The sequence below is a fragment of the Vitis riparia genome, chromosome 12 (assembly GCF_004353265.1).
Source record: "Vitis riparia cultivar Riparia Gloire de Montpellier isolate 1030 chromosome 12, EGFV_Vit.rip_1.0, whole genome shotgun sequence".
Lineage (NCBI taxonomy): Eukaryota > Viridiplantae > Streptophyta > Magnoliopsida > Vitales > Vitaceae > Vitis > Vitis riparia.
In genome coordinates, this window is record NC_048442.1 from 4,926,928 (window position 1) to 4,954,773 (window position 27,846).

The 27,846-nt window shown below is 38.9% G+C and overlaps 1 protein-coding gene across 3 annotated transcripts in view; it reads right to left on the bottom strand.

Moving 5' to 3' along the window:
* Positions 1–25,655, bottom strand: part of LOC117926675 (exocyst complex component SEC6-like) — a 50,709-nt gene extending 25,054 nt beyond the window's left edge. Inside the window, exons 1-12 of one of the 3 annotated variants that reach the window (XM_034845884.1) lie at positions 25,553–25,654; positions 24,141–24,309; positions 23,193–23,231; positions 22,920–23,008; positions 22,703–22,793; positions 22,081–22,170; positions 21,905–21,984; positions 21,042–21,134; positions 19,484–19,510; positions 9,910–10,017; positions 9,588–9,726; positions 9,447–9,491 (exon numbers count right to left, since the gene is read on the bottom strand). In XM_034845884.1, coding sequence (XP_034701775.1) covers positions 9,447–9,491; positions 9,588–9,726; positions 9,910–10,017; positions 19,484–19,510; positions 21,042–21,134; positions 21,905–21,984; positions 22,081–22,170; positions 22,703–22,793; positions 22,920–23,008; positions 23,193–23,231; positions 24,141–24,269 — 930 coding nt within the window. In that variant the 5' untranslated portion in view covers positions 24,270–24,309; positions 25,553–25,654. Of the gene's footprint in view, positions 1–9,446; positions 9,492–9,587; positions 9,727–9,909; positions 10,018–19,483; positions 19,511–21,041; positions 21,135–21,904; positions 21,985–22,080; positions 22,171–22,702; positions 22,794–22,919; positions 23,009–23,192; positions 23,232–24,140; positions 24,310–25,223; positions 25,316–25,552 lie in introns of those variants that run through there. The other 2 variants (XM_034845885.1, XM_034845886.1) reach the window with 2 other exon arrangements.
* Positions 25,656–27,846: the final 2,191 nt, after the last annotated feature.

The following is a 27,846-nucleotide window of genomic DNA, read 5'->3' on the forward strand; positions in this document are numbered from 1 at the left end:
TATCCTTGCTGGACTCCTTGACAGGTGATCTTAAATTAACTGAGAGAGAATTAACACCCTCAGGCATCTGGTAAGGACAAGCAGGCTGGATCACCTCCATTTCCATCTCTAAATTAGGGATATCAACAGACGTTTGACCATCATCGTTGATTTTTTTGAAAAAAAATTCAGAGTTTACTCGGTTTTTCATAAGTACCAGAGATTGAGAAGCTGAATCGGGATGCAAGGGGGTAGGGGGGCTCAGAATGTGGACGGAAGGATTCAAGAGGGATTTTGTGGAGCCACTAGAAGGGGGTATATATGGATGGGTGGAATTAAAAAGTGAAGGCGTTACCTCCAGAATTTCCGCAACCCTCGAATCACAGTTCCCCCTCAAGCTAGGCCCTTTACCTCTGGTTTCTGGCGAAGATGGCTTAACCATGACTGCTGAGCCACGAGAATCGGACCCCACTCGGCCCAAAAAACCTTCCATATCTTCGTCGGATGAAAAAATGTGCAGATCTGCTTCCTTTCTCGGCGACGCATCCCTTTCCCCTAATTTCTCCTTGCGAAGCCTTGGAAAACACGGAGAAAAAAGAGGGCTTGCATTTGATCTTCTGTTCGCCTGAGATTCGGCACCTAAATCGTCTATCTTTGGATCTTCTTCGCTGTCCACCTTGAATTTTCCACGCAAAATGGGCTCGCTGCTGCATCGGATACCTTGTCGATGCTCTGAGCTTGGGGGAAAGAAGGTTAACCACAGCTTCCTTGAACCGTACAACACCTTCTTCTCCGCTGGCCTGCTCGACTGAAACTCAAGGAGTCCAGGAGCTGATTTTCCCTTTTCGATTGCAGAAGAAGAGCCTTCTTCTTCCTTACGTAACGGCGCCACAGTCTCAACTAGGGTAGCCTCTTCTGGGCTTAGGCCCAAGCCCAACGGGCCTTTAAGCTTGCAGCCCAATGTAACTACACTTGGATTTGTCAGCGACTGGACCTTCCTCTCATAGGCCCGACAACCCACATCAGCGATGGCCTCATCTTCTCCGGCCCAATCTCCTCCTCCTTCACCAATCCTGTCCATCCCATCTATTGACTTCAGACGAGACTGCGACGGGAGTTGGCAGCCCTTACCCCTTTCTCCCTCCTTCCAATGTCTGTTATCTTCCCCGACACGGTACCTTCCCTCCGCCGTTGATCTGCCGCACTCCCCTCGTCTTCCTCCACCTGTCCCCGTGTGAGAAGCGACAGCCACCCGAGTCGACTCACTGTTTCCGCTACCTCTCCGTCTTTCTTCGTCTCCGACCACAACGACGACGACTGTAAACACCCAATCTCCATCAGTCACCTCCAACATAGCTGGAAGTATTGCCCTATCCTTCATTACGATCTTTAACCTCGCCCTGCTAAGATCAAATAACTTCAGCGTACGCCAATCGATTTCATTTACAGACCCCCATTGCTCCACAATCTTCTTCAGGTGAACCTCCGACCATAGTGAAATGGCAACCCCTTAATTCGATCCATCCTTCTCTAAATTTCCCGTCTACTTCCGCATTTTCCTTCGGCGACCATCTTCGCAACTGAATGAAGTTCCTTTCCCCAGCCCTTAACTTCCTCAAATCATGGAGAAATATGGCTTCCTCGGTTGTTTCAACGAAAAATACACCCTTTCCAGCTGAAATGGGTATAATCGTTACCACGCCATTCTTCCCTAAGCTTCTCGCCACCAATCTTCCAACCTCAGCCCAATTCTCCCTGTCAGACTTGCTTTCACAAACCACAGCTCGCGCCCACCTCCCCACTGGAACTAGACCTCCTCCTCTTGGCCCTTCGTCACTAACTGTCTTGGCATAGGATCTGTACATCAAACCCACTTTGTTGTGAGGCCAGCTTTCCCCTCTTATATTCCTTCCTTTCTCTGCTGCACTCGGATATGGGACCACCAACATTGTAGCTAACGCTTTTTGATACTCTCCAACCCCTGCCCTTGTCACCCTCAGGAATGATCAGAACGGGAGGTTTTCTGTTGGTAGCGAACTCCGAGATCCTTATGAACCTTCCATGGTTGTTGAAGCCCACTTCCAACAGATGAGCCCTGCATTTTCCCCTGAATTTTTTGTTGAAACCTATATGATTCTTCAATGCTAAGGCTTTCATCAAGCATTCAACCAACCACCCAACTGCCTCCTTTTCAAAACTTAATGCAAAAACAGAGCCTCTACTTATCTCTGTCATCGAACACCATTCACCTCCTTGCTCACCTTCCAACCTAATCAAGAAGGTCTTCCTCTCAATCAAGACCTTCACCGACTTCCTCTCAACCATTCTCATCCTCTTTTTTCACTCAGAAGAAGACATACATTCAAGGGATCAAAATCCTAGAACTAAAGTTTTCCCAGCAGTACCTGAAGGGCCAAGGCCACCAATAATGCTACTATTAGTATTACTACATGAATTAATTGCCAACTTAATCTACTTCACATTAAGACATACTTAAGATTCCCTGTTTCGCAAACACATCCAGATGTTAAATCAGCTCTTAGTAAAACTACTAAATATATTAGCAACTATTGAAGTGCCATCGCACTTTCTTGAGAAATAAGTAGCATACTAGTTTTCTTTAGATGGTTGTGATAATCTGAAAATAAGGAGGAACCCCTTCTTCATCGATTGAAAAAATACATTAACAGCTAAAATCAAGGAGTAAAACTAGAAAAACTAAGGGGAGTAAGTTGCCTATACAATTATCACAAACTATGACAATTTGGACAAAGGAATACAGTAAAATTTAGCATTTACAAAAGGATGGTAAAGTTAATAATTATAAATCCTGATCTAGAATGTTAGTGGAGGAAGTAACTTTGAAATCTCGAATAAGATCAATCAAGTTTAGTCAGGATGCCCAAGCATTTTAGATTTTCATTATTCAAATTGGCATGAATTACCATTGATTTTGTTGTCCATTGAATTTCTATGGAAATCAAAGTTCCAACACAGGGAAACATGTGTAACAATAAGAAGCTAGTGATAAGGGAACCCCTTATCATAGAAGCAATGTGAAGACAGTGTAGGGGTTGGTACAGTGAACCAAAGATCATCCCAGCAACATATCAATGGTCCATTGCTAACTGTAAAACAAAGATAGCAAATAAACTCTTGATATCCTTGGGATATAGCTTCACAAGTACATCAATGCAACATCTTGACAACAAAGTTGGCACGCCACCAATTAACATGCAAATTGTAGATGCTTTTAATCACCTGATGCCACGAGGACTCACACTTCCTAGGGCTCATACTTGGGTGTACAGTTCAATCAAAATGCTTGCATTGACAGCTGAAACGTTAGATAATATTATCAAATATATTATTCTGAACTCAGCCTTCCACCTTAAGAGTTTAACACATTCAAATCAGCTAACTAGTTATTCTCCTGAAAAGGAGATTTCTTGTATTAAGGTTTCATTTTTGTCAGAAGCTTGCCAGATCGTTCCATTAATTAAAAAGATCAAGAAGAATATATCATCCCATAACATATAAATCATATCAAAACAAGAGAGAAAAAAATTCCTGAAATAGAAGCAATACAAACATAAGGAAGATTACAAAAATAAAAATGTGGAACAAACAATAATTACCACTTATTACCACTTAAGGGGGACAAAAAATCCACCAACTTTTCCTGCATATAACACATCTGCTATTGCTGATGCTTCTGAAAGGCTTCCAGTTCGGAAGCATATTATTGGTATTCACTTTCTTGTAAGACCAACCATGAGGAAGCTGACTTTAGGGGCTTGGGTTTTTCAGAACAGTTTGACCAACAACAAAGAGGACAGGTTATCCTTCTTGGAGAGAAGAAGGATTTGAAGAAAAAGATTTTGACCCATGCAAGACCTGACCCTTAGTCTGGGGCAGAAGAGACCATGCTTTCAAAGGAGGGAGACGGCTGTAATAAATCCACAGTCACCCGTTCATTGAGATTTCTACAAAGACAAGGTGCACATAGGATAATTGTGGGAGAAGTAAAACTATGAGATCAAGAAGTTGCTCTGCAAAATAGCAAAAAAAACAAGAGAAAGAGTGGCAGAGCAGCTGATTATCCCAGTAAGGGTGCTTATAGGATCTAATTTTGGATCATAGCCAAACAGTGAATATAATACGAGGAAGACTAGCTTTAAACCTCATTAATAATTCTCAGCATCAAAATCAAACCATTTGAGTCAAAACATATCACTTTTTGAAGCTTTCTACTCTTTGTCTATTCTATAAATGACTTAGTAATTCCCAAGGAAAACACCAAACTCCATCAAGCCGAAGCCAAGTCATATAAGGTATTAGATAGTGTATAGTTATTTAGGTTATTTACTTTTCCATTTCCTTTTCTTTCCTTATTGTATTGTGGATCCCACTAACATGTATATATATACCCAAGTCCAATGTGTATTATTTACAGTTTTTCAATAACAATAATTAGGGATTCTCCCTTTTCTCTCTCTCTCTTCACATGGTATCAGAGCCTAGGGAGAAAAAAACCCTAATTATTTCCGGTTTATCCGTGAATCCATTCTGGGAAATCTTTCAGTGACCGTGTTTCATTCCGGTCACCCTTCTCATCTCCTAAAGCTTCCGATCAACTGTATGCCGTCAGAAAACCCTCACCGCCGACGAATTTTCCGGCGACCTTTTCCGGCGAAGTCCTTTTCCGACACCGACCATACCATCAGGTGCACAAGGAGGAGATCTTCAACTTTTCTCAAAGCACCGGAGGAAGAATCCCAGCCACGCGCGTCTCTTCTCCAGCGGCCTGAATCTCACGCGCCAGCACGTGAGGGCGCGTGAGGCACTTTTCGGCCACGCGCTTCCACCTCTAGCCTCGCCTGACGCTGTCTAGCCACCCTCCATCTGCGCTTGTGTCATCTGAGCCCTAAAAGTGCATTTTTTTGGGTTTTTTGTCTCCGCCGGCCCTCTAAACCGCCTTTTCGGCGACCTCCGGTGACTTCCTCTCCACCCCGAGCCCTGCACGTGTCTTAGGAAGTCTGCGATAAGCCGTATTAGGGCTCTCTTCGATCCAAACGTATTTCCTTCACCAGATAAGTAGATATGGCTACTAAAAGTTTCACTTTTTCCTCTGTCATATCTGGATCTCCTATGATTACTTCGGAGAAATTGATTGGAAGTGAAAATTATTTGTCCTGGTCAGCCTCTATGGAGCTTTGGTTTATGGGTCAAGGTTATGAGGATCACCTTGTTACACAGGAGGCGGATATCCCTGAAGTTGACAGAGTACAATGGAGGAAGATAGATGCATAGTTATGTAGTGTGTTATGACAATCAGTTGATCCTAAGATTCTACTTCATCTTCGGGCCTACAAAACATGCTTTAAATTTTGGAATCAGGCGAAAGGGCTATACACGAATGATATCCAACGTCTTTATAAGGTGGCTTCTTCTATTGTCAATGTCAGACAACAAGACATGGATTTATCTACTTATATTGGCCAGATTGCCTCTCTTAAGGAGGAATTCTTGACCGTGATGCTTCTTACTACTGATGTTGGGGATCAACAAATACAGATTGACAAGTTCTTCATGGTTCTTACGCTTATTGGCCTCCGTCCAGATCTCGAGACCGTCCGCGATCAGATTCTTAGCAGTTCCTCCATTCCATCCTTGGATGATGTGTTTGCTCGCCTCCTCCGTATCTCCTCCACTCAGACTTTGTCATCTGATAACACTTCAGATTCTTCTGTGTTAGTTTCTCAAACTAGCTCTCGAGGAGGACGCAGTGGTAACCGAGGTAGAGGCCAACGTCTTCATTGCACCTATTGCAATAAGCTTGGCCACACTCGTGATCAGTGTTATCAGTTACATGGGCGGCCTCCCCGCACTGCCCACGTGGCCCAGTCATCTGATCCTCAGTCACCTCAACCTCCTAGTTCCTCCACATCTCAGGGTATTTCCCTCACTGACAGTGAGTATGATGACTATCTCCGCTATCGGGCCACCAAGTCAGCTTTTGTTGCTTCTGTTGCCCAGACTGGTAATGCTTCTGCTTGTCTTACCCACACATCTTCTCTTGGACCTTGGATTCTAGATTCTGGCGCTTCTGATCACATATCTGGTAATAAGGATCTTTTCTCTTCTATTACTACTACCTCTACCTTACCTACTGTTACTTTAGCTAATGGTTCCCAAACTATGGCTAAAGGTTTTGGTTTTGGTTTCACTCATCCTCTCCCTTCCTTACCTCTCCATTCTGTCCTTTATGCCCTTGAGTGTCCTTTTAATCTTATTTTCATCAGCAAAATAACTCGCACTCTTAACTGTTCTATCACTTTCTCTGATAAATTTGTGACCTTGCAGAACCGGATTACGGGGAAGACGATTGGCATAGGACGTGAGTCTCAAGGCCTCTATCACCTCACCGCGCCTTCAACTCCTGTAGTTTGCATTTCCACTGATGCTCCCCTTCTCATCCACAGTCGCCTGGGCCACCCTAGTCTATCCAAGTTCCAGAAAATGGTCCCTAGTTTTTCATCTTTGTCGTCGCTTGCGTGTGAGTCCTATCAGTTTGGGAAACATACTCGTGTCTCGTTCCCAAAGCGTTTGAATAATCGGGCAAAGTCTCTTTTTGAACTTGTCCACACTGATGTTTGGGGTCCTTGTCGGACCGCGTCTACTTTAGGATTTCAGTATTTTGTCACTTTCATTGATGACTATTCTCGATGTACTTGGTTATTTTTAATGAAAAATTGAGCTGAGTTATTCTCTATTTTTCAGAAATTTTATGCTGAAATCCAAACTCAGTTCAATATTTCTATTCGTGTGTTGCATAATGACAATGTCAGGGAATATTTTTCTACACCATTTACTTCATTTATGTCCCAACATGGGATCATTCATCAGTCTTCTTGTGCTCATACTCCTCAACAAAATGGGGTAGCTGAACGTAAGAATCGACATCTTGTTGAGACAGCTCGTACTCTCCTTCTCCATAGTCATGTTCCTTTTCATTTTTGGGGGGGACGCTGTTCTTAAAGCATGTTATTTGATTAATCGTATGTCATCATCTGTATTACACGATCAGATTCCTCATTTCCTTCTTTTCCTTGACCAACCACTTTATTTCCTTCCTCCTCGTGTTTTTTGTTGTACTTGCTTTGTTCATATTCTCACTCCTGGACAGGACAAACTTTCTGCCAGAGCCACAAAATGCATCTTCTTGGGATATTCCAGACTTCAAAAGGGTTATCGTTGTTATTCCTCTGAGACTCATTGCTACTTTCTCTCCGCTGATGTCACTTTCTTTGAGGACTCACCGTTCTTCTCCACCTCAGAGTCTCTTCCTGTTTCTGAAGTCTTACCCCTTCCCTTTATCTCCTCGCCTGATGCAGTGCCTTCTCGCCCACTTCAGGTTTATCATCGCCGTCATCGTGTCGTTGTTCCTCCTTCTTTGGCCGAGGTACCTGCTGACTCACTTCCTATCCCTTCGGCTTCTCCTGCCCCGGCTCTGCCTCCTTCTGCTGACTTACCCATTGCTCTTCGAAAAGGTAATCAATCTACTCGTAATTCTCATCCCATTTACAATTTTTTGAGTTACCATCGATTATCTTCACCCTATTCTGCATTTGTTTCTGCTATATCTTCTGTTTCTCATCCCAAGAGCACCCCTGAGGCTCTTTCCCATCCAGGCTGGCGACAGGCAATGGTAGATGAAATGGCTGCTTTACACTCCAATGGCACTTGGGTTCTTGTTGTTTTACCCTTTGGTAAATCTATAGTTGGTTGTCGTTGGGTCTACACAGTTAAGGTTGGCCCTGATGGTCAGGTTGATCGCCTTAAGGCCCACTTGGTTGCTAAAGGCTATACTCAGGTTTATGGTTCTGATTATAGTGACACTTTCTCTCCTGTTACCAAGATAGCTTCTGTTCGTCTATTGCTCTCCATGGTTGCTATGCATTCTTGGCCTCTTTATCAGTTAGATATTAAAAATGCTTTCCTTCATGGGGATCTTGCTAAGGAAGTTTATATGGAGCAACCACCTGGTTTTGTTGCTCAGGGGGAGTCTGGTTTAGTGTGCAGGTTATGTCGTTTTCTCTATGGCTTGAAACAATCTCCTCGAGCATGGTTTAGCCGTTTTAGTTATGTTGTTCAGGAGTTTGGCATGTTCCGTATTATAGCAGACCATTCCGTTTTCTATCATCATAACTCTTCGGGGTAGTGTATTTATCTGGTAGTTTATGTGGACGACATCGTCATTACAGGCAGTGATCAGAATGGTATTCAGAAACTAAAGCAACACCTTTTCACCCACTTTCAAACTAAAGACTAGGGGAAACTCAAGTATTTCTTAGGGATTGAGATAGCTCAATCCAGTTCCGGTGTGGTTCTTTCCCAAAGGAAGTATGCTTTAGACATCTTGGAAGAAACCGGTATGTTAGACTGTAAACCGGTAGACACTCCTATGGATCCAAATGTCAAACTTATACCAGGACAGGGGGAGCCTTTAGGAGATCATAGGAGATATCGGCGACTTGTAGGTAAACTGAACTACCTCACCATTACTCGTCCAGACATTTCTTTTCCTGTAAGTGTGGTTAGTCAATTCCTACAGTCACCATGTGATAGCCATTGGGATGCTGTAATCCGCATTCTTTGATATATCAAAAGCACACCAAGCCAAGGTGTGTTGTATGAAAACAAAGGTCATACCCAAGTTGTTGGTTACACAGATGCAGATTGGGCTGACTCACCCACAGATAGACGTTCCACTTCCGGGTATTGTGTTTTTATTGGAGGTAACCTAATATCTTGGAAGAGTAAGAAACAAGATGTAGTGGCCAGATCTAGTGCTGAAGCCGAGTATCGAGCTATGGCTCTAGCAACATGTGAACTCATATGGCTGAAACATCTTCGAGAGTTGAGATTTGGAAAGGATGAACAGATGAAGCTCATCTGTGACCACCAAGCCGCTTTGTATATTGCATCCAATCCAGTCTTCCATGAAAGGACCAAACACATTGAAGTTGACTGTCACTTCATTAGAGAGAAGATCGCATCAGGATGTGTGGCGACTAGTTTTGTCAATTCAAATGATCAACTAGCAGATATTTTTACTAAATCTCTCAAAGGTCCTAGAATTAAATACATTTGTAACAAGCTTGGTGCATATAACATATATGCTCCAGCTTGAGGGAGAGTGTTAGATAGTGTATAGTTATTTAGGTTATTTACTTTTCCTTTTCCTTTTCTTTCCTTATTGTATTGTGGGTCCCACTAACATGTATATATATACCCAAGTCCAATGTGTATTCTTTACAGTTTTTCAATAACAATAATTAGGGATTCTCCCTTTTCTCTCTCTCTCTTCACATAAGGTTCCTAGATATGCAAATCCTTGAAGTCTAACAGAAAGAAATCAAACAAAGATATATTAGGGGATTATGGAGATTAGTTCTTCATACCGTTCTAGCTTCCTCCAAAGCAGCTTTTAGATCCTCAAAAACAAGCTGATGCATGAATTAATGTTAGAATAAAATATATAAGACAAAAAGTCAAACTGTTTCAATTCCATTGTGATATAGTAGGTAATATGAAATGTTCACCTCCGTCAAAAGCTTATTAAACCTTTGTTCAACTGTCTTCCTTATTTGCTCATAGCACTTATCCTTATACCCTTTCCCTTGGATCTTCAACTTCTGTTGTGTTAAGTGCCTCGAAGAAGCTGTTGCCGTTGTAGATTTTCTGCAGAGAATAAGGATTCAATCATCATCATATAATGCATTACATCCCTCCAAGGACAGTGAAGAATACAATATGTCAGGACAGATGTATGGAATCCCAATGTCCAGATCAGAATGGGGAGAGATAATAAACATCAAGTAGAGAGATACTAATCAATCTTGGAAACCAGTTCAAGGTAGCTACTTTGCAGTTCTACGAGGATTTGCAATTGATGCCATGGTCCCTCCTCCCTCAGCCTCGGCTGCTTCCTCAGCAAGTTGTTGATCAAGGATTTCTTGCATTTCAACAACCCTACAAAGAGAAAACAAAGAAAAAAAAACCATGTTCAAACTAAACTTGAGCAAACTGAACCATGTGGTCAAACATAATAACATGCAGTGATCTATTGCACAACATATCAAATTATTAAAGATGGTGAAAGGACATATTTCTTGAACAAAGATAAGAATTATAAGGAAAAGATGGAGAATCATAGGATCACCATCAAGGTTACTTTACAGGCTCCCAGATTTAAAAGATCTGCATGTCCAAGAGATTTTGTTTAGGTTCTAATATGAGATTGGGTAGTCAACTAAATAAAACTCTTTCATCTTAACGGAAACAGGCTGCTCAAGTGTCATGGTCTTCAGGACACAATCCTAGAGCAGTTTAGTTTCAGGATCCAGTACTCGAAGATGTACCTAAGTGCCTTGATGGCGGAACAAAATATATATTTCTGGAATTGAGAGTTACCTTGGTTCAACCATCTTGTCAATGTCTCAACTGTCATCTCTCTCTCTCTCTCTTTAAAATCCCAATTAAGGTTGCTAATAGGCTAACAAACTGCAGGGGGGCTTCCATTGTTCCAAGGAGGAGGAATGCATGAAGAAGCTTCAATTAGCTTGTGGAAGCGGCAATATCTCTCTAAGGGTGGTAGAATCACCCTTATAAAGAGTACATTGGCTAGCATGCCACTTTACCAGCTGTCCCTATTCCGGATGCCTAAGACAGTGGCGAGAAGACTAGAAAATTTGCAAAGAGACTTCTTGTGGGGAGGGGGAAGTTTGGAGAGGAAAGCTCACCTTGTCAGTTGGGAGAGGGTGTGTGTGAGCAAGGAGAAGGGGGGGCTTGGCTTGAGGAAACTAGTCTTCTTGAACAAAGCCCTCCTTGGAAAATGGGTTTGGAGGTTTGCTCATGCTAAGGAGGAGATGTGGAAACGTGTTCTTGTGGCTAAGTATGGACAAGAGGAATTTGGGTGGAGAACTAAAAAAGCAAATGGGGCTTTTGGTGTTGGGCTTTGGAAGGATATTATGAAAGAAGCAGATTGGTGTTGGAACAATATGGCTTTTAAGGTTGGAAAAGGCACCAAAATCAGTTTTTGGAAGGACACTTGGTGTGGGGATGTGGGGCTGGCCAGGAGATTCCCTAATCTCTTTAATGTGGCTGCACAAAAAAGTGCCACTGTGGGGGAGTTATGGGACCAGTCTGCTGGCCAAGGAGGCTGGAACCTTAGGTTTATTAGAAGGTTCAATGATTGGGAGCTGACCCGGGTTGACGAATTGCTACAAATCTTAAGGAGTCAAAGAATATCCTTGGAGGAAGACTTGGCTGTATGGAAGGGGGGGAAAAATGGGAAGTATGAAGTCAAGGATGCGTATGGGCTGGTGACCAGCCATAGCATCCCTATGTTTCCCAAAAAAGAAGTTTGGGTGGAGAATGTTCCTTCCAAGTTAGCATTTTTCGCTTGGGAAGCGACTTGGGGAAGGGTTCTTACTATTGATAGGCTTCAAAAGAGAGGATGGCAGATGCCTAACAGGTGTTACCTTTGTGGTAGTGAGGAGGAAAATGTAAATCATCTTCTTATTCAGTGTACAGTGGCTGGAGTGTTGTGGGGGATGGTTCTTAGCCTGTTTGGAGTCCAGTGGGTTTTTCCAGAAACTGTAAAGGAGGTGATTATCAGCTGGAAGGGCTCTTTTGTGGGCAAAAAGAGGAAGAGAATTTGGAGATCCATACCGTTATTTATTTTTTGGACGGTGTGGAAAGAAAGGAATAGACTAGCATTTAGGGGGGGGGAGCTTGCTATACAGAAAATTAAATATTCTTTTGTTTGTAATTTGTGGGGGTGGGCTAAGTTGTATAATGGTGCGGAGTCCCGCTCCCTTATAGGTTTCCTGGAGTGGCTAGCCTCCAGTTGAGGGCTGGTGGGTTTTTTTTTTTGTTTGTTTTTTGGTCCTTTGTTGTGAGGCCGTCGTCGCCTCGTATACTCCCTGTGTACCTTGCGGCGTTTGCCTTTGCTAATATATTTGTGCTTACGTATCAAAAAAAATATTTTATTTGAAGGCTCAAATCCAATGAGCTAGGCATCAGTAAAAGATTTCCAAGGAAAAATGGTCCTAACAGGATTCAACAATCAAGAGAAATAATGCCTTTTTTAAGAATAGATGGGATAGACAAATGTGTTTCCTTGGCAAGGTACTTTTCAAGGTGTGGTTCCTCTCTCAACAAGGTCCATCAAAAGTAGACACACAACTACATTTGTCAGATTTGCCTTGTATTTGGTGATAGATCCTTTTTTCTCTTATGGGAAGATCAGTGGTGAAGAGATCAACACATATTCCATATCTCTTCCATCTTTATTCCATATCAATTCCCGAGAACACCATCTCCCTCTTTCTTCTCCATGCTTCCTATTGATTACTTGATTCCAAAAGGCCCTCCTCTCATTTGCAAAACGCCTACACCACTTGCCAAAGAGAGCCTTATTAAGGGTAGAAAGATACTTAATTCTAATGCCCCTTTCCTCTTGTCTAAGCAAACAACCGCCCACCTTACTAGATGAGATTCCCACTCAAGAGCCCCATCTCCCCACAAAAAGTCCCTCTAGATCTGCTCTAACCTCAATCTAACCATCCTTGGCATGCAAAGCAACGACATGAAGGAAATGGCCAGGCTAGACAAAGTGCTACGACTCAGGGTGATTCTCCCTCCTTTGGAAATGTATTGCCTCTGCCACATGGCCAACCTCTTGCAAAACATCTCTTCCACACCATCCCAAGTTGACATGGACTTAAACGGAGCACCCAACAGTAGTCCCAAGTAAGAGGAAGGGAGACTTCCCATCTTGCAACCAAACTCAAAAACTAGTTCTTCTACATTATCCACTCTACCCATTGGAATTAACTCATTTTTATCCAAATTAATTCTCAACCTAAAATGACCTCAAACCACAAAAGCAACCAACATAAATAGGTCATGTGATACTAGGAGGCCTCACAAAAAACAAGCATATCATAAGCGAATAACAAATGGGATACCAAAATCCCTTCATCACCCCTACCCCTCACATGACAACCTGACAAAAAACCTCCAACCACTACTCTCTTAAAGAGACAACTAAGTGCCTTCATTGCAATCACAAATAAACAGGGCAAAAAGGGATCTCCCTGCCTTAGTCCTCTAGAGCTTTAAAAGAAACCTAAAGGGGTGTCATTGACCAAAACCGAGAACCTAGCATTGGATATGCACCATTTCATCCATCCAATCTATTTCTCTCTAAAACCCATATTTTCCATAACCGGAAGCAAGAAGGACCAACATGACCATAGCCTTCCCCATATCACGTTTGCAAAGAATCGCATAATCATTGCTTTTCGAAATCGAATCAATGGCTTCATTGGTAATAAGAACTGCATCCAAAATTTGTCTTCCCTTGACAAAGGCATTTTGGGCCTTGGAAATCACCTTTGCTACCGCCACCTTTAACCTATTGGCTAGCACCTAAGCCAATCACTTGTACAACCCTCTTACCAAGCTAATTAGCCTAAAATCCCGCAAATCTTCAACACTCCCTTTCTTTGGAATTAAAACTAGAAAAGTTACATTCAAGCTCTTAACAAAACGACCTTGGTTATAAAACTCCTTAAAGAAACCCATCACCTCATCCTTCACAAACTCCTAAGAAAATTGCCAAAAGGCCATAGAGAATCCATCTAGGCCTAATGCTTTATCCCTGCTAAAACACGAAAGGGCATCGAAAACTTCCTCCTTTGATAAAGGCTCCTCCAACCATGCAGCCTCCTAAGCCTCTAACTCAAACGACAACCCGTTTAAATTGGGCCTCCACTCCCCTAAATCCGTGAGAAGGCTTTGGAAGGCACTAACCATAGCTTCCTTGATTTCATTCTCCTCTATGAACCAAGTTCCATTAATCTTAATTCTAGCCATCAAATTCCTCCTTCCATGAGTGTCAGCCATCTTGTGGAAGAATCTAGTATTTCTATCCCCCTCCTTCAACCATGCTTCCCTAGATTTATGCCTCCAAGAAATTTCTTCTAAAAGGACCCATTTTTTGAAGTCCTCCCTTGCATCCTTTCTTGCTTCCAACTCCTCTAGAGATAGGGCATTTCACCTCTCCTTTATATCCCAAAAGGCCACTTGGTTCAAAGCAACGGAGAAGAGGCTGGCCAGAAGAGGCACCTCTTCTCTTGTTGACTTCAGGAGCTTCATACCCCCTTAAGCGTTGGTGATTTTTTTTTCCTTATAATGGGAAGCTAAACACTTTTCAACACTTTTCAATTATGCAGACTTTTGTTTCTCTTTTACTTTTACTCATGGATATTTTCCTAAAAGCTTTTCTGTTATACAGACTTTTGTTTCACATTTACTTGTACTCATGGACATTTTCCTAAAAGCTTTTTTGTCATGCGATCTTTTGTTTCTCATTTACTAGTTTGTTAGAGAGACTGCATGTCATATTCATAAAAATGGAAGTGACCAATGGGCAAACACTAGTACATGAGGGGTATATAAGAGAGGAATCCAGGGGGTGAGCTGCAGTGCATGGGGAGTATGCAAGAGCTTGAAGGTAGGCCTGCAAAAGGAAAACGATCTAATAAAAACGGAAAAAGTGAAATACCTGTTATGAAGCAGAAACAAAACTACAGAAAGTGAGATCAGACCACCCTAGAACAAAAAAGTCTATCAAATAAAATCCAGAAAGAAAAAATTCCCATCTCCCAACAACGAGGTTTGAATAAATAAGGATATAGAATATAGATAGATTATCTTTCAGATTTGAAATAATATTCTTTCTTTTCCTTGATGATCCTTCTGCTCTGCTCCTTCCAAAAGCATGAAAACAGACATAAGGGAATCACTCTCCATACTTGTCCCCTTACCTTTTCCATAAACTTCCCATGCTAACTAGCAATAGCTTCATTGATCAAATTAAGAAGCACTACTGCACATCAAATAGAGTAAGGTCCAAAGCTCTCAATACACCAGTCAATGTAAACCTTCCAACAAAGCTAGAATCTTTAGCTTGACGGTCATATCCTCTCTTGCAGGTCTGAAAGGAACTCTCAATATTCAATTGCTATAATCTCCTGATATACCTCTAAATCCGGGTCAACTTGTATTTCCCAAAGGACACTCATCAAAGTTAGCTTCAGTAATCCTACTGGAGATGAAGCAACTGCTGAGTTTTTTACCCCTCAATGGAGTTCCAAAGCACTTCAGAGGCAAACCTATAGAGAAACAAATAAACCAACTCCCAAAGAGCCTCTTTGGATCTTTATATTTCCTTAAAATGAGTGGGAACAAGTATTTCCTCAAAGTATTCAAGGAGTATTGCCAAGATGGACATCGGATCATTGGCCGATTGTCTTGGAAACTAATCCGTTCAAGTGGGGTCCAACGTCGTTCAGGTTTGAGAATATGTGGTTGCAACATCCTAGTTTTAAGGAGAGTTTTGGAAGATGGTGGAGGGAGTTTCAAGGAAATGGGTGGGAAGGGCACAAGTTCATGAGGAAATTACAGTTTGTTAAAGCCAAATTGAAAGAGTGGAATAAGGCTTCTTTTGGAGAGCTAAGTAAAAGGAAAAAAGATATCTTATCTGATTTAGTTAACTTTGATTCCTTGGAGCAAGAAGGGGGCCTATCCCATGAACTTTTAGCCCAAAGAGTTTTAAGAAAAGGGGAGCTAGAGGAGTTGATTTTGAGGGAAGAAATACATTGGAGACAAAAAGCTAGGGTGAAATGGGTAAAAGAAGGAGATTGCAACTCAAAATTTTTTCATAAGGTGGCCAATGGCAGGCGAAATAGGAAATTTATTAAGGAGTTGGAGAATGAAAATGGCCTAATGATGAATGATTCAGAGAGCATAAAAGAGGAGATTTTAAGGTATTTTGAAAAGCTCTATGCGAGTCCTCCTGGAGAGCCTTGGAGAGTGGAAGGCTTAGATTGGTCCCCTATATCTGGGAGAGAGCGCGCTTAGGTTGGAATCCCCCTTTATAGAAGAAGAGATTTTTAAGGCTATTTTTCAGATGGACAGGGTTAAGGCTCCGGGGCCGGATGGATTTACAATTGCAGTGTTTCAAGATTGTTGGGAAGTGATAAAGGAGGATCTAGTGAAAGTGTTTGCAGAATTTCATAGGAGCGGAATTATTAATCAAAGCACCAATGCTTCCTTTATAGTTCTGTTACCTAAAAAAAGCATGTCAAGGAAAATCTCAGACTTTAGACCTATTAGCTTGATCACTAGTCTATACAAGATAATAGTCAAGGTGTTAGCAGGGCGCATAAGAGAGATACTTCACGAGACCATCCATTCTACTCAAGGAGCCTTTGTTCAAGGGAGACAAATTTTGGATGCAGTTCTCATAGCCAATGAGATAGTGGATGAGAAAAGAAGATCAGGGGAGGAAGGAGTTGTATTCAAAATTGACTTTGAAAAGGCCTATGATCATGTGAGTTGGGATTTTTTGGATCATGTGTTGGAGATGAAAGGGTTTGGTCTTAGATGGAGGAAATGGATGAGAGGTTGCTTGTCCTCGGTTTCTTTTGCAGTCTTGGTGAATGGTAATGCGAAAGGGTGGGTTAAGGCATCTAGAGGTTTAAGACAAGGAGACCCTTTATCACCGTTCTTGTTCACCATAGTGGCAGATGTATTGAGTAGGATGTTATTGAAAGCTGAGGAGAGAAACGTCTTCGAGGGTTTCAGGGTGGGTAGGAACAGAACAAGGGTTTCCCACTTACAATTTGCAGATGATACCATTTTCTTTTCCAACTCTCGGGAGGAGGATATGATGACCCTTAAGAATGTCCTGCTAGTGTTTGGGCATATTTCCGGTTTGAAAGTTAATCTTAACAAAAGCAATATCTATGGTATTAATCTTGAGCAGAATCACCTTTCTAGGTTGGCCGAGATGCTTAACTGCAAGGCTTCTGGGTGGCCTATACTTTACCTGGGTCTTCCTCTGGGAGGGAATCCTAAGGCGTGTGGCTTTTGGGATCCTGTGATTGAGAGGATATCAAGGAGATTAGATGGGTGGCAGAAGGCATATTTATCTTTTGGAGGCAGAATAACCCTCATTCAATCTTGTCTCACCCATATGCCATGTTACTTTCTTTCCCTGTTTAAGATTCCCGCCTCTGTGGCAGCAAAAATTGAGAGAATGCAAAGAGATTTTTTATGGTCAGGCGTAGGGGAAGGCAAAAGAGACCATTTGGTTAATTGGGACGTAGTGTGTAAGCCGAAATCGAGAGGGGGATTGGGTTTTGGAAAGATATCTATAAGGAATGTCGTTCTTTTAGGGAAGTGGTTGTCGAGATATCCTAGGGAGGATTCGGCTCTGTGGCATCAGGTTATTTTAAGCATTTATGGATCACACTCCAATGGCTGGGATGTTAACAACATAGTTAGATGGTCTCATCGTTGTCCTTGGAAGGTTATTGCACTAGTCTACCAAGAGTTTTCCAAGTTTACTCGGTTTGTGGTAGGTAATGGGGATAGAATTCGGTTTTGGGATGACTTGTGGTGGGGGGAACAACCTTTGGGAGTCCAATATCCAAGATTACTTAGCGTAGTCACGGATAAAAGTGCTCTTATTTCATCAATTCTTGGATATACCCGCCCATTCTCTTGGAATTTCAATTTTCGCCGAAATCTTTCTGATTCTGAGATAGATAGATGATTTAGAGGGCCTTATGCGGTCTTTTGATCGTCTTCGCATATCACCTTCCGTTCCAGATAAGAGATCCTGGTCCTTATCTCCTTCAGGTCTCTTCACAGTCAAATCTTTCTTTCTGGCCTTATCCCAATATTCTGAGTTGCCTCCAGTTTTCCCTACCAAGATTGTTTGGAATGCTCAAGTCCCTTTCAAAGTCAAGTCCTTTGTCTAGTTGGTGGCTCACAAGAAGGTTAATACTAATGACTTGCTACAATTGAGAAGACCCTACAAAGCACTTAGCCCTAACATATGTAAGTTGTGTATGAAGAATGGAGAAACAGTAGATCACCTTTTCCTTCATTGCTCTTTGACGATGGGGTTGTGGCACAGATTATTCCAATCAGCAAAGATGGATTGGGTTTCCCTAAGGAGCATCTCTGACATGTTATTTAGTAATTTTAATGGTTTTGGATCTTCCAAAAGAGGGATTGTCTTATGGCAAAACGCGTGCATCGCGTTAATGTGGGTGGTGTGGCGGGAAAGAAATGCAAGGATTTTTTAGGACAAAGCAAGGAATGCCGAGTATCTTTGGGATTCTATTTGTTTTCTTACTTCTTTTTGGGCTTTTTGTTCTAAGGTTTTTAAGGGGATTCCTCTTAACATATTACAACTTGATTGGTTAGCGGCGTGTAACTAGAGTGTCTACTTTTCTCTTTTTGTACTTTCTTATATTTGATTACTTGTAGTCTTATTTCTCTTTGTTGGGAGGATTCCTCATCCTTCTATTTGTACCTTCTTTTTATCAATATATTCCTTTGTCGTTTCCTATCAAAAAAAAAAAAAAAAAAATATTCTAGCATTCATCTCCCTCCAAATTGTCCATGTCAAGGCGCAACAAACAACCCACCACAAAAATCAACCAAGTAGGAAAACCCCCATTGCTTCTAAATGAGACAATCATCATATCTGTCAACACTTTTAGGGTGAATATAGACTATCCCAGTAAATTTGGACAACTCAATAAGGCAATGAAGGAAGAGCTCATCAATTGACTCACCACTGTTCAACTACATAACACGATGATCTAGGCTATGAGCTTTATAAGGCCTTCTCACCTATAATTAATTGGTTTTGACCTTCTTATTTGCCACTTGCCATGCAAAGGCCATCACTCAAGATGGGGCATTAGAGTTCCAAATGAAACTACATGGAAAGAAAAGATTCAGGTGGTGCAATTTTAGAGAGAGCTAGGAAGAAGGAACTAACAGAAAGCAAGCCAAAGGAGGAGAAAGACCCACCCTTCACATTTGAGGATGAAGCTGATAAGTATGCATGGCCAAATGGGTCAAAGAGGAGATAATAAGTTCTAGTTCCTGTGTAAGAGAAGGGCTCTAAAATTGAAGAAACATGAAAGTCTCTAGTTCTTGAACCTGAAAAGATTGGGAAATTGAACACATAGAGATTGATCAACCCCACCAAATATCTTCCAAAAATCCATTTTTGTACCATCAATAAATGAAAAAAATTAGTAAAACAAGAAAACTAAATGAAACAAGAAGAACCTTCCAAGGGAAATAGCGCATCACTAAATATCCATCACCAGTATCTTAGTTTGATTGAACAAACCAAACAAGAACTATACCTCAAACATGCATGACTAAAAAACTTATTTAATAAAAACTCTGGGAATAAGTATCTAAATCAACTATACCCCCTTTCGAGATATGGGTGGCAAGAGGCTACAATTGTTTTTTCCCCCTTAAATCAAAAGCAACAAATTCATTGCTATCAATTAGTAAAAATAGGCAACAATGCGTGTCAGCAACATACCTCAAAGCACGAACCAGAGTTTGTGGACTGCAAAAAAAAAAAAAAAAAAAAAACGTGTTATACTCGGAAATTTTAAAAATAATAATAATAATATGATGAAACTGATTACTAATAAAAGTGCTTCAACAAAAGGGCTAGGCCAAAAGCTCACACCATCTCAAACTAACAAACAAGAATTATAGTAAAACCCCTATAAAATAATACTCATGACCAAAAGAAGTTGTTGCCTTAGCAGGGTTGATTTATCAATAAGTGAATAATTTATTAATTTAGAGAGTACCATGTTAGTACATGGCTTATAAATCCAAAAATAATGAATGCAATTAAAAGATAATAAATGGAAGCCTAAGAGACTTTTTTTTAAAAAGAGAGAGAGAGAGAGAGAGAGAGTGAGAGAGAGAGAGAGATGCTTACTAATTGTAGATGATAGAAAAAATTTAATGCCCTAGAAGATAAAGAGGTTTCAATTATCCAATTGTTCCAAGAAAGAGATGAATTGAGAAAAATAGAAGTTGTAAAGAGTTAATAAATACTATATTGTGAGTTTTTACTTGCTATTTTTTTATATAATGCAACAATTATTAATTTATATTTCCTTGAGGCTTTAAGGATTTGAAAAAAAAAAATTTATCTTATGCATTTAATGAGGTTATTAATTTAGTATATTAGCCCAAGTTAAGATCAAAAGATTTTATTATTTAAGCAAGGTTATTAATTTATCGAACATTTATTTATCTAAGTTTTATGATACTCCTATGTTGCATGGGTTTGGGTATGAGTGTCGGATGTGAGTATATGTCTAAGTGTCTAATCCGTCACAAATCAAATTTTAGGATACGAGGACTTGGTTAAAAAGGATCCAAAAAGGGGCACAACTATTGGAATATGGCATAATAAAAGAAAAGTCAATTAAAAATAAATTGGAGGTGAAGATATTCCATTTTAAAAGCTCTCATATTTTCCCTCTAATCATTTTTTTCCTCTTATTCCTAAATATTCTTATAAAAATTCACTTTTCAGCTAACTCTCCTTTTTCTCTAATGCAAGTATTATTAAAAAAGTTGAAAAAATAAAAGGATGTCAATGAAAAAATCAAACAGCCACAACCAAAGTATAATAGGAGTGTCTGACAAGGATCACATACCTACACTCATGTCATGTCGTGTCAACAAAGGTAAGTTGTTTAAATTGAAGAATCATCATAGTTGTACTCAATTTAGTCCCAAGTAATCCAAAATTTCAAGTATTCTATTTAATAAATATTGCTCGAGAGATATCATTCAAAAGAAATCAACTATTACTGCTTTCCCAGAATAATATTTCCTATTCAAACCAAGTCTAAATACCTTCTTGTATTCAGAAAAGAAAAAAAATCAAATGATGGGAAGAGAAACTATGAAACTAATAACTAAACAAGGGGTATAAGCCAAAATCTCAGACCATCTTAAGCTAACAAAAAAGAATTACTGGATTTAGTCTCAGGTAATCCAAAAAAAAGTTTCTATATAGGTCTTCGATGGGGAAACCCCTACACTCCCAGAAATAAAAATAAGCATACCTTTCTTTAGAAAGTTTATAGAAGTTTGAAACATGGCCCCATAATGTCTTCTCAAATGTCTCCCAGGTTCGATCTACATCTTCAAAATATTCCCTATGAATATTCAACATTTCAATCTCAAATCATAAGAACAAAACGCACAGATGTCAACTATCCTTTGTGTCGTGTATTCATCATTACATCCAAACCTGTTTACCATTTTTCAACACTATCAAGGACTGATAGACAGTAATTTGCCAAAATAAATATTCTCACCACTGAGTTCCACTACCACAGAAACAAAATCAAAATTATGTATCAACTGAATAAGTAATTAATACTTGAATTAATTGGTTAAAAGGGATGAAATAATCCTCATATTTGTGAATTTAACTCTTCCCATGTTTTTGCTTGAAGAGTAACCATTTTTGACATAAATGTCCTTTACCATTTCAAATATTTACATGTAGGTTTTAAAAGAAATGGTTATGTTTACAAGAAAAGAATGAGGGCATTTTTGTCAAAATGAGGCCAAAAAATTATGGAGGGTTAAATTTCAAAAATTGGGTTTTCAATGACCCTTTTAATCAAATAACCCTTAATACTTGTTCAAATGAGAATTAGGGGTTCTAACAGTTAAAAACTTCATTATGGTAAGTAACTTGGCCAACACCAAAGCAAGGACGAGCCATGTGGACCCAGAATCCAGGTGCTGCAAGTTGGCTATTGTTATTACACAGATATATGGACTGAAAATACAAGTTTATTCCTGATCCTATTGATTTATTAGATCAAATAAAAAAACAACAGGAGGATTTCTGGCTACACTAAATTTACTCTTAGAATGACCAGCGACATGATGAACCTAAGTAGAGGATACAGACCTCAGTCTGCCAACCTCTTCCTTGTGAGATGCTGCAGCAGCTAAAGCAAACCTCCGTTTTCCATCCAGAGCCGTCAACCTCTATGACAATTAAGCATGAAACAAGAAAGATCAAACTATGATGCACTGTTATTCATTCAACTAAAAACTGACTAAGATGACTAAAATTATGTATACCTCGTACGTGTTGATGAGTTCTTTATCATCACTCAAAGAATCCCGAGCCTCGGATGCTTCAACAGAAATTGACATCATCCCTTCCACATCCTTTAAAAGATTAAGAACATAACTAGATGGTCACCATACAACATTAATAGAAGATAACAAGGTCAAAAAAGTGCTAAGTTTTTCTTTTTGATAGGATAAAAAAAGTGATAAGTTTCAAGGCTATAAATAGTGGTGATAGAAGCCTGTTTAACTTAAATAACCATCAAAGTTAAACAACAGAAAACAGCACTCCCATTCCTTTACGGGAATAGGCTGAATCGAGTCCAACCAAGCTCTTCTGCCCCACATTAATGGTCATTGGGCTCATAGCTTCTGGCAGCATTTTAGGATGCCACATTTGTTCTGTTGCCTTGGATAGGTGGAAAAGAAAAGGGGGGAAACAACGACACACAGACAAAAAGAAAGAAAAAAGATAACATATTATTTAGTAGACTGCAAGCTGCAGCTGAACAATAACATGTGCATATATATAGAGAGACAAGAACTTATGTATGTTTGTGTGTGTGTAAGCGAGAAACATATCATGATAAAGAAAAAGTTGATGAAAACAAAGGTCAGACATTGCATTCACCTTCAGTGTGGTATTTAAGTTATTTCTCACATTACTAAGGAGCTTTATTTGGTCATGATTTTCAATTAAGTTTTGGCACTCTTGACATAGCCTGAGGCAAAAGCAAGTAAACACATTAGTCCTTAAAGTTGAATCCTTTAATACTGAGTTGAAGCCTAATAACTGCACATATAGAAAACAACAAGAATTCTCTAGGAAAATCATAAGCAGAACATACCTCTCAATAGAGAGAAAGTTCTCACGAAGCTGGTTTATTGTCTTTTGAGATGAGGAAATTGATTCCAACCCAGCCTGTGCCTGTTCAACCTGAATTTAAGAGTGTTGTTTCAATAGAACACATCAATATGGTAGTAAAATTAAAGTGCCTGGGATTCTTCAGCACCATAGACTCATAAAAAAGTGAAGAACATAAGAGATATAATAGTATCCACATAACATTAATAACAACATAATAATTTCCCTGAAGCTTAGAATAGAAGTTTCTGTATACCTGCTCTGCAACCATCGTACTAAGTTGTGCATCATTTGCCTGACATTAAAAAAATATAGCAACATTTAGAAGGCAACTTGAAGGCTTTACATAAATTTAATATAAGAAATATTAGGAATTTAGCATTTTTATGATCCATTAAAAGATCTAGTTAGGTTAGTCAGAGTTCCCTCAGCTGTCCAATGTGATCCAGCATGCTCTGAACTCAATCCTTGAACGCATCATTGAAGACCATCAGGATCAGTCAACACACTTTTTTGGCTATGCCAAGTGACCTAGAGAACATAGGACTTGGATGGATTTTAGTTCCCCACCAATCTTTTAAATGCCCTAACTCATTGCATGGGGAATTGGATCTCCACACATGCTAGGAGTATATTTGAGAATTGATAGATTGAGCCCCTTCATAAATTTAGCTCTAAGGCTTTTCTTTCTCAATCAATTGTCAATAAAGATTCTACACGTCAATTGATGGAACACTCTATTGATCGGATGCTAAGAATAGTTGAGTTCCATACTAGTTTTAAATCCTCTTACAAGCCTAATTGGACTCCTCCTTGTTGGGGAGCATGTTAAAATCCTTCACTTCAGAAACAGAGTGAAGTAGCCCCAAGACAGCAAAACCTGAGAGATCTGATTCCTAGCACATGAACTCAACTTTCATAAATAAAACAAGCTAGCAACTCATTCAACCTGATCTCACACTTCAATTTCCATGTATCTAGAGATTACCAAGATGATTGCTCATTCCAGTCACCCAAAACCAAAAATTTCTCTTGTTCAATCAGTATAATCTTAACGCAACACCTGAATAACTTCAAAATTTTGCATGTGTGTGTGGATAGGTGCGCGCACACACACACACACATACTCACCTACATATGTGATTGAAACTAACCCAAATTGAAATAGAAATTTTGACTATTAAATTGGACAAAGAAGCATCACCTGTTGGCGCGTAATGTAATCAGCCTTAATTGATGAAATTGACTGCAAAAGTTCAGGTAGTGGCAAAAGTTTGGCAACCTCACGAACCGCTGCTTCCTTGGCTTCAATTCCAAGATCCTCTACAATCATTGTCTAAGCTTGATGTATGAGCATGTAATAAATTCAGTACCTGGTCAAATGGAATGTCAAATCTTTTGAAATTTTAGAGAGACAAAACACTATTGAAAATTATTTGTCGGTCATTGTCTCCATGATATCTTTAAGGTTAGTGTTAAACTAGAGCAATGCAGGAACAGAAATAGACAGAAAGGTCGAACCCACAAACAGGGAACTACAACTCAACCCACTTCCCAACTCATTGATGAGTTCCAGAAATGATCTCCTACTCAGGTTTCACAACCTGACAAATAGGCAGATGAATGAAGGGGCAAGTTTACATGCACATTTGCTTATTTCTGATTGTAAGGTCATTGTCCACAAACACGGATTTGGATTTAGAATCCAAGGATGAGAAATTCACCTGTTTGGGTGAAAAAATGAACCAGAGGATACAAGACTCCATAACACAGTTTTCCATCAACAATTTGTGGGTTTTTCATCAAACTGATTCGGTACAATTTGAATGTATCATCAAACAACTTGCACAGTCCAACACTCAGACAAAACTCACATTAAGAAACAAAATTCAGAATAGTCAAAGCTCCCGTTCAAAAGAAACCCAAATAAAATCAATCAAATTCAAGTCAAAAGAACAAACTAATTGATCAAAAGAACATAAATTTAAGAGAAAACAATGAAGAAGATAAGACAGAAATTGGCGTACCCACAAATGAGACAGTTTCAGGCTATAAAATCCAAATCCAAACACAAATAAAAAGAAAAGAAAAAGAAAGAGAAATATAATTAGGGGCAATGGCAGCAGGGGCGAGAGAGAAGCTGTTTCTCTTGCTCTAATTATTACTCACAGATCTGAGAAAAGCAGTTTTTCTGCATTGTTCCAATTTATTGTTCAAGAAAGTGACCAACAGCATTTGAACTTGAAATCGAATAAGTAATAAATTTGTATTAATTGGAGATAAATACCTAGTATTTCAACCCCAAACCCACACTGCTTAAGAAATTTCATCCATAATGAGATACGCTGTGCAAAATATATTGATCAAACCCTCACCTAGCTATTCCATGAGGACCAGTACCTAATAAAAGGCAGGATACTCTATATTATTTTGACTTGATATTTTTTCCTACACTTTCTCCGCAACCAAACACACGCAAGTGATTCAAAATCTCAAATAGAAGCGACAAACGAAAGAGCCTCCAATATTGAGAAAATTAACCAAAATTGGAATAATTGAGGATGCCCTCGAAGCAATAATTCATATACTAAAGCCTAAATTAATTCAATAACTCACCAGTTTGGTAATTCAACAGCGATAATCGACTGAAATCGGTGGAGAAGAGAGAGTTTTAGAGAGAAAATGATAGATCAGGGAAGAGTAATGGATTCTGAATTTCTGAGAGGATTCGCACGTGAGGAAGTGTCCGATATGGAGTGGCACGTGAGCAACTAATAGCGGTGACGTGGCTCTTTTTCATCCGATTTGTCACGTGGCACTTCGGGTAACAAATTTCAGTGATTTTTTAAAATAAATAAATAAATACAAAAATACAACAATTTTTATTACTTTCATTTTTTATTTTTACACTAAACTCATTTTTTAAAAGATGAATTCTTCTTTTATATTGAACTTGTCTTTTTAAAAGATGAATTCACTTTTTGTATATATTTTTTATTTTAAAACTTTTTATATTGAAAATGTAAAAAATATGAGCTCATCTTTTTAATAGGCGAGTTCATTTTTACATTGAGTTCGTCTTTCCAAATAACGATTTCTACTTGAAATTAAAAAATGCTATAATTTTAAAATTATTCAAATTTCAATAAATTCTCCCATGGGAAGAGAACTTTCTATCAAATAATAAATTCCTCTATGATGTTAAAAGAAAATAGCAAATAGTTAAGACAAAAAAAAAAAAAAAACTTTTTTATCAGAGAATTTTGCCTCTATTGTTTTTCGTCAATACTCGAAGGATTATCCCTATGGTTTTTAGTTATATACTAGTTATATGATCCATAAGTTTATTAATTATAGTAAAATATGGAGCTTCTTAACCTAGGTTCTTTATTATTTCAAGCGATTGAATAACTACTTGTAAATTAAGTTTATTCATAAAATTGATTTGTCCATGTGAAAATACTTCAACACTTTCACTATGCTAGTAAATTTAATGTTTTTGCACATTTGCTACATACTATAAAATTGGAATACAAACTTTTTCGGTATTTTAATGTACAGTAAAAAACTATGGACAAAAAATTATTAAAGAATAGTTTAAAATAAGTTAAAAGTCAAAATTAATTAAGACATTCATGTTGACCTCAAGCTCAAAAAAGAAATATAAAGACGAGAATAAATTGAAAAATGAAAAATATCAAAATGTCCTTATATTAGACAAGTAGAAACTAAGTATTTTTCTTCTAAGAAAAAAATGAAATATGAAATTTGTTTTGAATAATAGAATGGTATACGTAGATTTGAGGACATACACGTGAGGGGAACAAAAAACACAAAAAGTTGGTGATTGCTCGAAACTTTAAGATTTCTTTAATTATCTCTAACGTCTAGTTTACTCACAGTACATGTATAAAGACCTTTTAACTCTCATTATTGATTCTCTAAGAACCTAATATTGATTATTATCCATTGGGATAATGGTTTTTAGTGCATCTTGATTCATAATCTTACTTATCCATTTGATGCACTTTGATATCATAGCTTCCTTTGTATTTATTTGAATCAAAATTGTATAGTACAAAGATTAATCTTCTTTCAATTATAGGTCCTACGAAGATTAACAAGTGTGGGATCGCTTGATTACTTAAGAGTGGGATATCTCTTGAGAGGGTACTTTGGAACCATAATTTAGAAGGAAAAGTTTGGAGACTTTGTTTTAAAAATTTTGCTATAGAGAGTTCCTTAGAACCATAATCCAAATATATAAAGTTTGAAGGCTTGAGCTTTAAAAAGTTTTGGATTAGTGGAACCTTCATCCCAATTGGAACTTGAGCAGAAGGGATATACGTAAGGTTATGTACTATAAAGATCTTGAGTTTGAATTCTCTTTATCTCTAGCTTTCCTATTTACTTTAACAAATTATTTCTTTTATTGTTATTTATTACAATCTTAAAGTTTTAAAATATCAAATCTCAAAGTAGTATCACTAATGTACTCCTCTACATAGTAGTGGGTGTCGTATGAGTGTGTTGTAACTACAATCATGGGTCCTTAGATGGAAGGATGTATTCATATGAAGAATTCTTTCATAGATAGGATAGAGGGATGATGTAAATTAATAGTATTGATGTTGGAACTGAATGTTTCTTTTCTACTATGATTCAGTTTCCTTCATTTTTTGTCTTCCCATAAATGAAGCTTGATTGTCAGCGGATAGTAATTAAGAATGCGTTTGACAATGATTCTAGGAAGTGTTTATAATATTTCTAATACTTGAAAAATAAAACTTTTCAAGTATTAGAAATGATATAAATACTTTCTAAAATCATTGTCAAACGCACTCTAAAGCAGGTATGAATATCATTAATGTGAAAAGGTAAAAACTTGAGCAGACTTGGGAGTATAGAAG